The following is a 15,006-nucleotide window of genomic DNA, read 5'->3' on the forward strand; positions in this document are numbered from 1 at the left end:
CACCACAGGCTCCCCCTTGGCCAGAGGTGGGGCAGCAGCAAATCCCGGATTTAGGAGACCCTTATCCCGTGTTTTCTCAGCATCTGCCGTGGCCCTTCACTCTCAGCAGCAGGGCCAGGTTGTGCCCGTGCTCTTGCTGGTGAGTGTGGGAGCATGGTTTGGGCCCCAAGCAGAGCTCAGCAAAGCTCTCAAGTGGACTTTTACAGGTGAGAAATTACCTGTCCCCAAAATCACAGCGTTTCCCAGCAGAGAGGCCAGCAGGGTCACGGTGCCAGCACCAGAGCAGAGGCAGATGGACAGGGCCGGGGGAAAGGAGGGGGATGAGGATGAGGAAGGCTCTGCGAGCAGCAGGGAGCGGGTCCTGCGGGCATCCCCAGCTCTCCCCCTCACTCAGCTGCCCCCAGCCCCCCGGCAGTTCCGAGCTGCCTAATTAGCTCTCCCTGCTCCCAGCGCCGTCCAGCTGGAGCCGGAGGGCAGGGCCAGACAAAAGCCTCGCTATTGACAGCCCCTCCGAGGAAGGGGCTTTTCTTCTCCCCCTCGCTTCTCCTTTCAAGCCCCTCTCCCCCCGCCCTGGGCCGGGGCCACGGGCTCATTAGCGCGGTGCTCGCTGGATGGAGGCAGCAGATGGCAGCCGGGCGGCCCCGCGGAGCAGATGCCCGGCCAGCGCGGGGGAGGATTAACGGGAGCGGGGCCCAGCGGCACGGCGGGGCTGCCAGCGGGGCTTCCTCCCCGGCAGCACAGCCACGGCCCTGCCCGGGGGCTGCCAGCCCGCCGGGGACCCGCGGAAGCCTGGGGAAGCCAGAGGCTGGGATGGCCAAAAGTCGCTGCCAAGGGGAACTGCAGCTGCTTTGTGCGCTCGCTGGGTACCGAGACCTCCGGTGCCATGGCTGCTCCTGCCTTGTCCCGGTGCAGGACACGTCTCCCCTGTCCCAGCAGCAGCGCCCAGACTCCTCTCCAAGCTCAGCCCCAATGGCTTAATCCCATTCCAGCAGCACATCCCTCCCCCTCCGTGCACGGTGCCTCCCGGGGGATTAAGGGTTAAAGCACAAATCCCCAGCGCTGCCCTGATGTGACCCACTTAGACCATCTGGCACGGGGGATGCAGGAGCCTCCTCTCCCCAGCGCTGCTCACCGGCAGCACCGGCTGCCCCAGGAGCCGACACCAGCAGGGCCCAGCCCCGGAGCGCCCAAAAGTGGATTTCGGCTGTTTCCGGGGACAGGACAGAGACAGGGCAGCTCACACCAACAGTACCGTGGCTGGCAGTGTGGCAGCAGAGAACTAAACCACCCCCAGAATCATCCCTCGAGCCCCCACACTCCCACCAGCTCCGGTTCTCGGGAGCATCTCCTGCCTGGATGTCCCCAGGTCCTGGCATCCCTGCTGATGGAATTCTCAGCTCCAAGAGGACAGGGCTCCCAGCCTCGTGCTGTGCCCGAGGTCACAGCCAGGGAAGAGATGCAGACAAAAGCCCAGCCCAGAGGGAGGGAAGCGGATCCTGCTCTGGGGCTGGGGCCAGAGCATGGCGTTCATACTCATCCAGAGGCCAGTGGCACCTTAACACAGCAGATTTTAAAAGCATTTGCACTTCACCAGAGCCAAAGCCCCATCCCCATGGCCCAGTGAGAGAGACTGAGAGCACTCCGGTCTGGCAGAGGAGCTCAGGGCAGGGTAGGTGGTCCCTGTCCCCATCCCTCCCCAGCACACTGGGCACAAAACCCCCTCAAATCCCACACTGGATTTTGCATATGCTGGAGCAATTCCCCTGCAAAGGCAAGCTCTGGGTCAGCCCCAGCCTCCCCTCACCATGCAATCCCTCAGCTGCACAGCAAAGCCCCACCAGGCCCTGTGTGGGCAAAGGTTAATTGGAAAAGCCCCTTTCCCCATCACCTCGGTTTTTCCTTTCACTCTGCAAACTGGTCAATAATCCATTTACTTTGGCAGAGCTCTGCTCTGGGCACAAAGCTGTCTGGGGGGCCGGATTTAATGCCCCCCCAGCCCCAGCAGGAGGGAAGATATTAATGTACTCTTTTGTTCCAGCATGAACCGTGGGTTTAGCAAAGCTTTAACCCTCCCCAACCTCCAAGACAGCTTGATGGGAATTTAGATGGAAGAGGCTTTACCTGCAGAAGCAGCAGGAAGGTAGTGGTGAGGGATGGGGCAAGGGGAAAAAGCATCACTTTCTGTCCAGGCAACCCCATCGCTGCCCCACAAGGATGCAGGATTGGGCCCTTAGCCATTCTCAGGGCTATGGACACTGGGGGCTGTCCCTGGCAGGACCCCCATGGTGCAGCTGAGCCCCTTGACATTCCACGAGGGCACAAGCCCAGCCAGGAAAACTGATGGGAGGTGGGCAGCACTGGATAGAAACCACGGCAGCGTCTCACTGCTGTGGGAAGCACGGGGCCGGATCCAGGGCAGGGTGTCTGCAGGGGACCAGCTGTCAAGTGTGGGAGAAAACAGGAATCCAGATGGTCATCTTAATATTTCATTTGGCTAACTGGTTTCCCCATCTCCTCTCTGGCACCACAGTCATTTGCTCTTAAATTAGTCGGGAGTATCGTCAGGGAAGAGAGGCTGGTCCAGGCACTGGCACAGCGAAACCTTCCGGAAAAACAAACCCAGAGCGGAGCCAGGCACGGAGACATCTACAAGAGGGGCTGCTGCAAGCCTTGGGTCTGCTCTCTCCACGGATGGGGAGCAGGAACCTGGCTCTGGCTGCTGCTGGACTACAAGCCTGGGGCCAGCTTGGGGACACCACTGTGCAGCTCAGCAGGGACCCGCTGCAAAGCCCCTGGGGGTGAAGATCTGGCATCTCAGAGGTGTGATCCTGCCCAGATGGCAGCTCGGGCTGCTGGCAGAGCCCTGTGGGATGTGAGCTGAGCCGGCAGCACCGATGAGAAGAGCTGGAACCACAGCATCTCTGTCCTGCAGCCTTTGGTGGCAGCCCCTCCGTGCCTGGGGCAGGGTGAGTGCAGCGAGTGCCCTGCAGACCCCAACCCTGCCGGGCTGGCCCCGCTCAGTGCAGCTGCCACACCGCAGGGAACATCCCTGGGCCCAGCAGGACACGCTGCCAGGGGACAAAAGGAGCCGGGCTGCACAGACCCGGCAGCAGCAGGGCAGGAGCACAGGCGGTGTGGGCACCTGGAGCTGCTGGTGCCCACCACCAACCACAGCAAAGCCGAGCTGATGGGGCCGCTTTGCTCTGTGCCAAGAGCTCCTGCACTGTTTCACTCCCACCGGAGCTGTCACCACCAACAGCACGGAGAGGTGCACGCATTTGGGAACTTTTTTATGGATGTGCAAACACCCCGAGCCGCGGTGCTCAGCCCCACCACGATGTCTGCGCCATCCAAACTGCTGGCTAGATAGAGCCAGGCTTCATTCCTGGCACCCAAGCTGGCTGTATTTCCCTAAAACCTGAATTTGTTGCCTTATTACACCTCCAACTGCAAGATATTTAAGTTCACTCAGGAACGTCCAGGCAGGAGTGTGTGTGTGAGCCCTCAGCCCTTCAGGTGCCAACCATACCCGATGCAGGGATGGAGAAAAACACAGAGGTTCCTCTCTGCCACAAAGGCTGCCCTGCAAACACTGCCTATGGAAACAAGAGTTCCTCTTCTCAGTGGGAGGCTGAACCCATGCCTTTCCCATTTTCCTACCCAGATTAATGGAAATCAGAGAGGTTGGAAAAATTCACGCTCAGCAGCTGGGCTGCAGGGGCAGAAGGGACCCCCATCCCCACTGCTGCTGTGGCTCACAGCCTCCACTGGCACGGGAAGCATCCGAAATGGCTCATTCCAAAGGATGTCTCTCCTCGCTGGTACAGGCTGAGCCCCCAACACCCAGACTCCTGCAGACTGAGCCCCTCTCCTCTACAGACACAGCACCTCCACGGAACTTTGGCTGGTTCCCCACACCAGCTGGGCAGAACCCAGCAGAGGAAAAACAGAGCAAAGAGACAGGACAACCAGCAAAAAAGTCCTTTGTTTATAAAAGCAGCACAAGGATATTATTAACAACTCCTGAGACAATCAGCAAAATAAAGCTGGTCTAGAGCGTTCATGGCTGTGAGGAAGCCACACGGACCTTTGCCTGTGTGACAGTCTGGCAGAGAGGCTCAAGGGGTACCTGCAGCCCCCTCGCCTCTTTTCACAGGTTTCTCTGTTCCTCTGGCAAACATGGGGGCATGGACTTTCCTGGAGCAGGAGGACAGGACAGGTCCTGGGTGAGCAAAGTCAAGGCTGCTCGGCTGTGGGACATGGGGGACACCACCCCCAGAGCTGTCCCTGGCTTGTGCTGTGTGTCCCTGGGGGGCACCAGCCTCCCCTCGGTGACAAGGCAGGGTCCAGCCCCACGGGGCTCTTTCCCTCCCCAGGCTTCACCTTCCCAAGGGTCCCAGGGGAAGGGCTGACACAGCGACAAGGCCACCAGCAGGACACACAGCCCAGGGCTTTGCACAGCAGGGATGGAGCTGGTCACACTTTCCAGCCGATGCCCCCACCACTGCCCCCTCTCCATAGCCCAGCTAGAGCTCTGCAGACCCTCACCCGGCTCCCAGGCTCCAAGACGAAGTTCCCCAAACCTGTCAGCTCTGGAGCACAGCACCTGCCCAGGGAGGGGGCTCAGGCATGGGGAGGGTGCCCCGGCTCCTCCAGCCACGAACTGCTGGTGGCGGGGGACACACTCAGGACTCTCCTTAGGGTGGGAAGGGGACTAGAGGTGGGAAAGGACGCGGGGCCTCCCGGAGCCCCCCTCCCTGCCCCGGCAGCCCTTACCTGGGCAGCGGCTTGCGGGCGGTGATGCTGGCCACGATGATGCTCTCGGGTCGCGGCGTGGCCACGGCTTTGAAGGTGCCTCTCCAGAACTTCTCGAAGAGCTGCTTCTCGCCCTGCTGCACGCCGGCCATGGCCCCGGGAGCCGCGGCCAGCCCCGGCCGGCCCCGCCGCTGTCCGCGGTGCTGAGCGCTACATCCCCCGCACCGCACGGCTCGGCTCGGCTCGGCCCGGCCCGCTGCGGGGAGTGCGGCCCCGGCCGCCCCCGGCTCCCGTTTTGTGGCGGCGGGGCGGGCAGAGGGGCCGGGCCCGGCGCCGTGCCCTCCCCGGTACCGCCCCGCCGCAGCTGCGCCCGGGGCCGAGCGCGGGGAGGGGCGGCCCCGGCACCGCCGCCCGCTCGGCTGGGTCCGCTCCCCCCCGGTGGGACCTGCGGGGCTTCCAGCCCCTCGCAGCCCCCCGGGCCATCCCCACCATGTCCTTCCCCTGCGAGAGGCCGCTTCCAGCTCGCTGCCGGATCGCGGGCACCGCCGCACTTTGCCCTTTGCGGGCACAGACCCTCCGGGGCACAGCGAGTGCCCTCCCGCACAGAGGCTGCCAGCAGCCTTCGTGTCTGCCAGTCCCCAGCAGACAAGTAAAGAAAGGGAGAGCCTGGGCCACAGCTGAGGGAGAAAGCGGCAGGAGGCCGTAGAGCCGCTCTGTAACTCGTCCACACCGAGACCCAAAGGGTCAGAGAATGCGAAATACATCCGCTTTTCCGCCCCTCTCCGTCTCCCTTCCATTTAACTGGGAAGGGGCAGGGATGGAGCATGCAGCTCCTCGGTTCCAGTGCAGTGGCAGGCTGGGAATCCCACAGCGGGGTCCCAACCAGCTCAGAAAACAATTCCTCCCCTTCCAGGCAGGATTTGACCCGCCAGGACCGGGCGCAGGGAGGGAAGAAGAGCTGGGGCGGTGCAAGCGCAGCGCTGCGATTTCCCTCAGCCTCTGCGCTGAGTACAACAAAAACGTCTTTAGGAGAAAACGCTTCTTCTACCACATGCTTTGAAGCGCAAGTAAAAGCTGATGACCTTGGATGAATGAGACTGTCTCTATTGTGCCTCAGAAACCCGCACGATACGCTTATGTAAGCGGCGGGGGGATAACGGAGCCGGGAACAATAGGCGGTGGGAGCCGGAGAAGAGGGAAAATCATGGGGAAACTTAATCGCTTCCTTGCGACAAACACAACACTAGCAGAAGGCTCGTTCTGGCGGCGTTGTTTGCCAACTCCTCCTTCCCTGCCCCGTCTGTGCCGCCGGCACAGGGTCAGGAGCGGTGTCCCCGCAGCACCGGCGGCACACGCGGCTGGACAGGGATGCTGGGGAAACAGCAGCAGGGAGAGCGGGCACGGATCCAGCAGGGCTTGGAGAAACACTGGCAGCTCTGCCAAACAATGCCTGAAAACCCGAGAGGGAAGGACAGCGCTCGTGCCCGGCGCAGAGATGCTCGCTGGGAGGATGCTCCCCCCGGGAAGCCGCCCAAGGGAGAGGCCGGCTCCGAGCTGCTGCTGTGGGCAGATGTGAGGATCCTCCAGGGACTGTCACAGGCAGGAAAGGGCAGAAGGAGCAGGACAAAGGGTTTGAGAGGGCTAGAGCTGCCGCGCTGTGAAAGCACGGCTGCGGAGGGCACACACAGCAGCCCCAGGACAGCCACCAGTGGCCCAGCGCCCTTCTCTGCAGCTGGGCAGGGACAGGGACTCCCCACCCGAGCAAATCCAAGCTTGGCTTTCCTCTGGCCCTTCCCGTCATTTCCACAGAGCACAGGCTGTTCATTAGGAGCCTATTTCCCCTTCAGAGCACATTACACTCAATAAATAGAGATCAGGTGTTAAGCACACACACTCCCCAGTCTCGCTCTGATTTGTCGGTGAGTGACCCAAAGGTGGGGTGAGGGTCAGGCAGGAGCCCCACAGGCACTGTCAGCCCCAACCCTCCTCTGGTGCCTCATTAACCACACACCCTGCCAGGCACCACCATCCCCTGGGCTTTGCAGGATGAGCCCAACCAACCCCAGCTGCAACCAGGGGCACTCCGGGCCTTTCACCCCTTCCACCGGCGATCTCTCTAACTGCCCTAACGTTCAGTCCCAAATAAAAGGAATAATAAATGTTTGCACTATTAAATTAGCAGCACGGGTGGTGTGTGGGCAGGAGGAAGGCTGAGATCATTACAAGAGCCTCTCTCCTGGCGTACCTTGTGGAGACATCAGTGAGCCAATTAAGCAATTGGCTGGGTTAACGGAGGCTCCCAGGAATAGACTTCCCTGCTATAGAATAACTGCGCAGTAATAAATTGTCTCATAAATAAACAGCCTGAGAAAGCATTACAAGATACCCAGAAAAAGCACTATATCACAAGCAGAAAGGATGCTGTGTGCATCTGGTGTGTCTGTTAACCCGTGGCATTGCCAGCACTTCTCTGAGCTGGGGCTGGTGTCCCTCTGGGGGGCTGGGGCTGGTCCCATGGGGGTGGGCATGGCCACAGCATCCCTGGAGCCCCTGCAGGTGCTGCCTGCCCTGCGGGACCACTGCTTGCCAGCAGCACAGAGCCCTCAGCTAGTCACCCATGGGAGTGCCATAAATGCCAGCCTGGGTTATTTACAGCTGCAGCAGTAACGTGGGGCTCTGCCAGGTTCAAATGTTTGCTATAAACTGTAGCAGAGCCAGTGAGGCCTGGGATGGGAACAGGGAAACTGGATATTAAAGGACAATTGCACATTTTCCTCTTAATCAGGGCCTATTAATAAAATAGAATATAAAAACTGCCTTCTTTAAAGAGCTCTTTTTTCATTATTTGGGTTTTCTTTGAGTAACACTTTTAAAGGGCTTCCCCCCTATGCACAGGGAGCTGCAGACTGGGCTCTCCCCAAGGCTGCTGGCCCCCAGCCCTGCTTGCCACACCTGGCTCTGCAGCCCTACAATCCCCTGTACCCCACAATTAAACACCCAGAACCCTCCTAACCTCCCAAACCTCCCCTCAGCATCCAAACCCCGCTGGGAAATGTGAGAGGGACCCACCTGCCTCAGGGACAGAGGAGCTCCAGCCATGCCTTCTCCTGCTTCTCCCTCTTCCACACTTAAAGGGCCCCGTGCCCTCATCCCCTCCCAACACAGGCTTTGATGTTGAGGGTGTGGAAAGAAGAGAGAAGAGAGGGGTCCCTGCTCTGTGAGCACCCACTGTGGGCCTGGGCTGCTGCTGAGGAGGACAAGCCCCAGGGAGCAGCAGGAGAAGCTTTGTGTGTGCAGGAGGTACCCCAAGGGAGGGAAAGGAGAAAATGTCTTTAGATAGGATTAAGTTTTAATCTGTTCCCCCTAGTAGGGAGAAGAAAGCTGGGCTTGTCCTGGAGCTACATCAATATTTTTCTATAAATGTTGAGCATCGTTTTGGTTTGGTTTTTTTCTTATTTGGTGGAAGAGCCAGAACCTGGTTTTGCTCAATCCACCCCATTCCCACCTCCACATGCCACTGACATGGTACCACTCCACCCATTCCCCAGCCAAACAGATTTACTGGGAGGGCAGAAAGTCAGTAATTATCTCTGGAAGTACTCATGACATCAAGAATCAATGAACAAAGGCTGTGAGGGCCCTCTGCTCATGGCACTCCAGAAGCACCTTCCAATTATTCCCTTGGCTCTGCCCTGCCTGGCAGGAGGGGGGTTCTGCACCGTGGACCCGTTCAGAGGATGCCCAGTGGGGCTGGATCCAAGCTGCTTTTCCCAAGAAAGCAGTGAGTGGGGAGTGGCCTGCAGGGTGAGGAAGCAGCAACAGCCATGGGACAATGTGTACTGTGTGCCAGGCTGGCAACAGCACTCAGACGGTGGCAGGATGCTGCTGCTGGAGCACCTTTAGCCTGGTAAATGCATTTTGCAGAACGAAAGTGTTGCAAGAGGGAATTCACCATCTTTCTAGGGGCAAATACCTGTTTGAGGGTGGGACACCCCCAGACAGCCTCTGGATCTCAAGATGCCTCTCCATCACCTCCAGGTGGGCACTGGATGCCTCTCCATCATCTCCAGGTGGGCATCAGGGAGCTGCCAAGCCCGTGTCCCCCTCCAGAGCCAGGTGTGTCCCACCCCGGCTTTCTGTGCTGCCTCCGTGGGAGCAACCGGCCTCTCCGTGGGCAGGAGGGGGCTCTGCAGCTCCCCTGATCGCGGCTGCTCCAACAAAAGCCTTTTTCGCTCGCTGCTTGCCCAGCGAAGCCGCCGGCCCCGGATATTCAGGCAGACCGAGAGCAAAAGGCGCAGGGACAGACAGACACTGGGAGCGCTCCCGGGCAAAGCCATTCGCAGCTTCGGGAGGAGCGGAATGAAAGAGCAGGAGCAGAGGGAGGCCAGGCCACGTCCCTTTCTTCCCTTCGGCTCTAAAAAAGCTCCAGACTGGAAAGGGGGATGGAGGGTTGGAGCTGAAAAGATGATTTTTTTCCCCCTCGCGGCAAAGCTGCGCAGCGCCGCTGCTCCCGGAGTGCCACTGCCGGCAGGTCAGACACCGCTGGCACGGGGGACAGAGGGGACAGAGCCCGCAGCCTCGTGTGGCCGAGCACAAGGGACAGGCTCTGGCTCTGCAGAGCCCCTCGCTGGGCTGCGGGGGCACAGACCGCGGGCAGAAGGTCCCAGGGTCCCCAGGATGTGTCCTGGAGCTGGGGAGAGCCGGGCTGCTTTCCTCTCCCTGCCCTCCCAGGGCCCCCAGGATGTTCTCCCGGGAGCTGCTTTCCTCTCCCTGCCCTCCCAGGGCCCCCAGGATGTTCTCCCGGGAGCTGCTTTCCTCTCCCTGCCCTGCCTCTGGCAGTTCGCAGCCTCCAACCACACGGGCAGCACCGCTGGGTGTTGCAGGAATTACGGCAGCCTCGGCTCGGGTCTGGCTGCAGGGGGAGTCTGGGGATGCTCAGCACAAGCTCGGGGTGCAGAACGGGAAGGCATCGGGGTTTTGTCTCCGGCTTGGGAGCAGTGGAAGGGGCCAGACTCAGGGTACAGCTCTCCTCCAAGCCAGCACCGAGATGTTTGCACTCCTGGCCCAGCCCAGCTCCTGCTTCCTTGCATCTCCCTGCACTGAACCAAGTCAAGGTCTGAATTCCCCAGACTGCTCGAGCTCGCCCTTCACCCTTCCTTGGCCACCCTTTACACAAAAGTCCTTCTCCCTGAGGAGGCTGAGGTCTGGGTAAGGTGGGAGAGAGACAAGGGGCAATCCCCACCCTTTCACTTGGGATTCAGATCTTAAAACTCATTTCATAAGCCCCAGGGAGATGCTGCCCAAGACCAAAGGTGTTTAACCAAATCTGCCTGCAGAGCACTGGTGGGACAAGTGGTTTGACCCCATGCAATCACCTCTCGCTGAGGTTTCTCCCTGGATTTTCCCCCCTCTGGATTATTGTGCTGGGGCAGAGGGAGCAGTGGACAGAGGAGCCTCCTCAGCCCCTGCCACGCAGGGCTGCCCACACCACAGGGGGGTGGAGCAAAGTGCTGCATTTTGGCTTTTATAGCCTATTATTGATAATGGAGAAGAACAAAAATGCTTTAAAATAAAGCACTCGAGGGCGTCAGCCTAAGCGTTAAATAGGCTTCTGCCAAAATGCTGCTTCCACCGAAAAAGCTTCCTGATTTGGATTGGAGGCATTACCCTGCTCGGGAGGAAGCTGGAGCTCTGATCAAGCTGTGGGACGGGCAGCCCCATCCTGGGCAAGGGGCTCTGGTGCTTCTCCTGCGGGTGGGATTGCTCCCCTGGCATTCAGGGGGCTCCTTGCTCACTGCCACCCGTGCAGGGGTGCCTCAGCAGAGCACCCACTCCCCGAAATTTCAGGCTTCCCACCGGTGTGGAGAGCAGCAGTGTCCCTGTGAAACACACAGAGCATTTTGCAGTGGTAATGGGCAGCACAACTGCTAATGTGTAAACTTTTACTGCTCTGGAGGGTAAACAGAGAGTTTGGGGAGCAGACACTTCCCATTAAGATGCACTAATGAAACGTGAAAATGTTTTAGTGTGCTGTAATTTTATATATTTTTGAGAGCAGCTGCAGTGCTGTTCCATTTGTGGCTAATTTAAGCACAATTAAACCAGGCTAAATTACAGCCAAGCACACTGCAGGAACTGATGTGACAAGGGACGTGTCCAGGGGCCCCAAATCTCGCTGACCTTGCTGTCACTGTTCCGGCTGCTTTGCAGGCTGGGTCAAGAGCTGACAGCTCCTGGAGCTCGCCCGAAGGTCACAGCAGATCCCTGAGGACAATGGGATCTTCCAGCCAGGGTGGGGCATGTGTCCCACGGGCTCCAGAGCTGTGTCTGGGTGTGCCTGGATCTTGGAAAGGTCCTCTTCCCTGTTGTTGGGAGCTTGGATGAGCCCAGGGCTGTAGCAAACCTTTTGTGCTTGGTCAGAGACCCCCACTCCCCCTTGCAGCAGCCCTGATGTCCTTCCTGGGACATCTCCTCAACCCCAATTACCTGGTGAATGCTGAGGCTGCATCCCACACCTCACCCCAGCTGCCTCCTGGGGAGGAGGATTCATCTCAGAAAAACAAACAAACAAACAAACCCCTAATTTTTCTGGAGAATGAAGGAGCTGGTGGGATTTTGTTCTTCCTTTTGGGTAAAGGGAGGACTAGAATACCCAGAGGCTGTGTGGTGCCTGCTGCTGTCACCTCCTTGGCATGCTGAGCTGGGCTGGGGGCTGCGCTGCTGGGTCCTGGCTGCCCTCAGCAGGGATGGAGCCCCACAGCCTGGGGTCCTGCACGCTTTAGGGGGCAGAGCCTCTTCTCAGCAGTTTGGGGCTGCTTTTACTGCTCTGGTCAGCTGAGGGTGGCCCTGCCCAGTGAGGATTGCCCCCAGGGTTTCAAAAGCACCAGCAGCCAGCTCGGGGCTCCTGCAGCCCCCGGCACAGGAGCTGCTGCTCTCCCAGGAGCTTTTCCCGTTGATTTAGGCAATTGCTGTAAACCCCCTGTGGCCACTGGTTTCCAGCTGAGCCAGGTTAGACCCAGCTCAGCTCAGGGAGAGCAGGGCTGACATCCTCCCACAGCCTTCAGGGATGCTCCTGGTGCCTGGGGCACCACGTCCCTGCAGATCTGTCCCCTAGGGAGATGGGCACCAGGCTTGGCACAGGAGCAGCAGAGCAGCACGGCAGGGCCCAGCATGGCCAGGATTGTCCCACTCAGCCTTGCTGCAGAGCTCACATTCCCCTTTCATCTCCCTCCGTGCCTCTCCCCAACCCCTGGGGCAGGGGCAGCACCACCCACTGCCCCTCAGCAGCCAGGGCTGGTGGGGAAGGTCACTCCGTGCCCCCTGCCTTAACACCCACCCGCGGTGGGTGACAGCAGAGCCACCCACAGCCCCCTCTGCCCCTGCTGCCTCTGACGAGCCCCATTAACCAGGCCTCATCAGCTCCAATTAGCGGGCAGGTCCTTCCCTGAGCCGCCAGGAGCTCCGCGGCCGGGGGAGCATCAGCATCCCCCGGCAGGCCCGGATCCCATGGATCCCACTGATCCCACGGATCCCAGCTCGGGAGGAGGCTGCAGCCAGGCCAAACCTCCCCAGTGCGGCCGCCAGCTCCGCTCTAATTAATCCAATTACAACACTGCGTTGGCGGCGCAACCGGTGGATTAATTGCAGTTCGTTCCAGGTAGATGGAGGTGGGAACGCTCAAACAGGCTCCTTGTTTGCTGTTAACTGTGCAGAGCCCGGCCCCAAGAGCTGGGCAGGAAGGAGTCCTGCCACCAGCATCATCCTGGGTGGGACAGCGAGAGCTGGGTGCCTGCAGAGCCCCTGCACTGCTCCCAGAGACAATTCCTTACCCAAGACCGAAAAAACAAAGGTGGGAACAGAGGATGAAGTAAAAGGCTGCTTGCTCTCAGACGTGTGTATATGTATATATATATTTAATAGAATAAAAAGGAGATTATTGGAAACAACTGATTGTTCAGACTGTCAAAGAGATGAAAGTGGCAGGAGTAAACAGATGCCGGTCACGATTCAGCGCTCATTAAGGCAGGAGAAGGATTCATTTCATATGCATGATTAACTCCTGGCCACTGATGATTTACACAGCAGATGATCAAAGGAGAATTAATTATTGCACAAATCGGGCTGCTGCCAGCCCGGCCCCTGTCCCTGACGGTGCTGCGGGTGGCACAGCCCAGGGTCCCCAAAACCAGGACAGCCCTGGCCAGCGCTGCCCCAGGCCATGCCTGGCCCGGCCGGGAGCTGTTTGCCCCCACAGCTCTCAGCCCATTCCCCTATTTCACTGCCCGGCACCCCGAGGATCCTGACTGCAGCACCAGGCACCGTCAGCATCGCCGGGGATGTCCAGCTCACCAGCCCGACCATCCCTCCCCGTTAGCAGTAATTAACCAGGGAAGGTGTCTCTCCACTTGACACCTTTTCTTTCCTTTGTGATCGAGTCTCTCCCCGTTACAAATCCACGCTATAATTAAAGGAAGGAACTCCACTCCCTTCACCTGATTTATTTTTTAATACCATCCCCTTTTGATCTCGTTTCTCTCTTAATTAAATTACGAGCCGTGAATCGACAGCACTACCAAAGCTGCTCTGCCTCACTCTCTTCCCTCCTCCGAGAAGAATCACCAAGAGAGGCAGGCAAACAGAGCTCTGCTCATGCTGGATTCCATGAGAGCACCGGGGCTGCATCCTGCTGGGCTCGTGGGGAGGAAACATGAACCCCAGGCCCGGGTGTGGAGCAGGGAGCAATGCTGGAGGATGATTCCACAGCCAGGTTTGGCCCTGGCAGGGGATGGAGGACAGAGAGGCATCACCCTGCTACCTGTGCCTGCTCCCAGGGATGGGAAACCCTGCTGGAAACAGCTCCTGGGCCCTGCTGGGATGGTCCATCTTTGGGAACGGTGGGCTGTGAGTCCCCAGAGGCCCTGCAGCCTCCCCGGCTCCGGCATCTCAGCCCACCCTCGAGCATCCTTGGCACGCTGTGCCTGTCCCCGCACCCCTCCTGCACCCCAGGCTGCTCCCTGCACCTCTCGGCTCACGAAGGGACAATCGGATGTCACCGCCTGACCCGGAGCATCCCTGCGGTGCGGGTGGGCGGGGAAGCAGCGTGTCCCGGACCGGGGTGGCACCGCCGCTCCCTCCTGGCTGGGGGTGACAGAGCTTTTCACGAGGGTTGATGGTGGTCTGCACTGAAATGCAGCGTTCTCCTGGCTGCAGCCACACCGGGACAGCAGGGATAAATCAGAGAGGGCTCCCAGGAGCATCATCCCGCTGGCAGCGTCCCCCAGGACAAGCCAGAGGGAGGGCAGGGGAGGCGGCAGAGCCACCTCAGCCTCATCCCCTCATTGAGCGCAAATGAGCCTGATGCCAATTTAATGAACTGCTGATGACTATCGCCTTTATTTTTAAATCTGAATTCCCGCAGGAGTCACCTTCAGCAGGGAAGCAGCCCCTCCCCAGCGGCGGCAGCGGGGATTGATTGCGGGTAGCTGATTAGCAATTACACTTCAGGGGTAAACACTGTCACCCTGGGCTGGGCACGGCCTGATGGCACATCCCCGGGAGCCTGCAGGGATGGACCCTCGGGGGCCACAGGCACCTCCCGGCTGGAGGGGACAGTCCCTCACATCATTTTCTTCCCAGAGACTGTGGGGGCTGAGCTCACCACCTTTCCCTCCCCCAGGATAAGTCTCTCCTCTGCCGCCGAGCCGGTACTTACAGGCATTTATGAATTGTGTCTTTAATACGGCGCTGGAATATTTGCCCCATAAATTCTTAAGATCAGATTTATGGATGAGCCATTACTGACATCACAGACTATTAATAAATCGCTTAAACCTACAGAGAAGATTGTGTCCCCCCACGGCACGATGAGCACACAGGAAGGGCCGGGAGGCAGCGCAGCAGCCGCGGGTGGCGGTGCCCGGGCTGACGTCCCCAGGGCCACCTGCCCTGCCCTGAGGCCACCAGCCACCCCTCCCTGGGGCTGTGGGGTGCCCGGGGCTGACGAGCAGCCTGCCCGCATCCCGGGGCAGGGATGGCAGCCCATCCCCGTTTCCCGGGAGCAGAGGGGCCGCGGGGGAAGCGCAGTCAGTGCCACTCCGCAGGGTGGAAGGGACACAGAGGACGCCGCTGCCGCCGCGCTGCCTCCCCGGCTCAGGAGAGGAGCTATTTGCAGAGCGAGTGCGCAGCTATTTCTGGGAGAGGCTTCATTGAGAAAAGCCATCTGGAGAGAGGCGGCAGCGGCGCCGGGAGCAG

At 59.6% G+C, this 15,006-nt stretch overlaps 1 protein-coding gene across 1 annotated transcript in view; it reads right to left on the reverse strand.

The window, feature by feature from the left end:
- The window catches only part of SRRM4 (serine/arginine repetitive matrix 4), a 46,999-nt gene extending 41,956 nt beyond the window's left edge, over window positions 1-5,043 (reverse strand). The window contains exon 1 of the mRNA XM_064393081.1: window positions 4,777-5,043. Coding sequence (XP_064249151.1) covers window positions 4,777-4,907 — 131 coding nt within the window. The 5' untranslated portion in view covers window positions 4,908-5,043. The remainder of the gene's footprint in view (window positions 1-4,776) is intronic.
- Between the last annotated feature and the right edge of the window lie 9,963 nt (window positions 5,044-15,006).

This window comes from Passer domesticus, chromosome 17 (genome assembly GCF_036417665.1).
Source record: "Passer domesticus isolate bPasDom1 chromosome 17, bPasDom1.hap1, whole genome shotgun sequence".
Lineage (NCBI taxonomy): Eukaryota > Metazoa > Chordata > Aves > Passeriformes > Passeridae > Passer > Passer domesticus.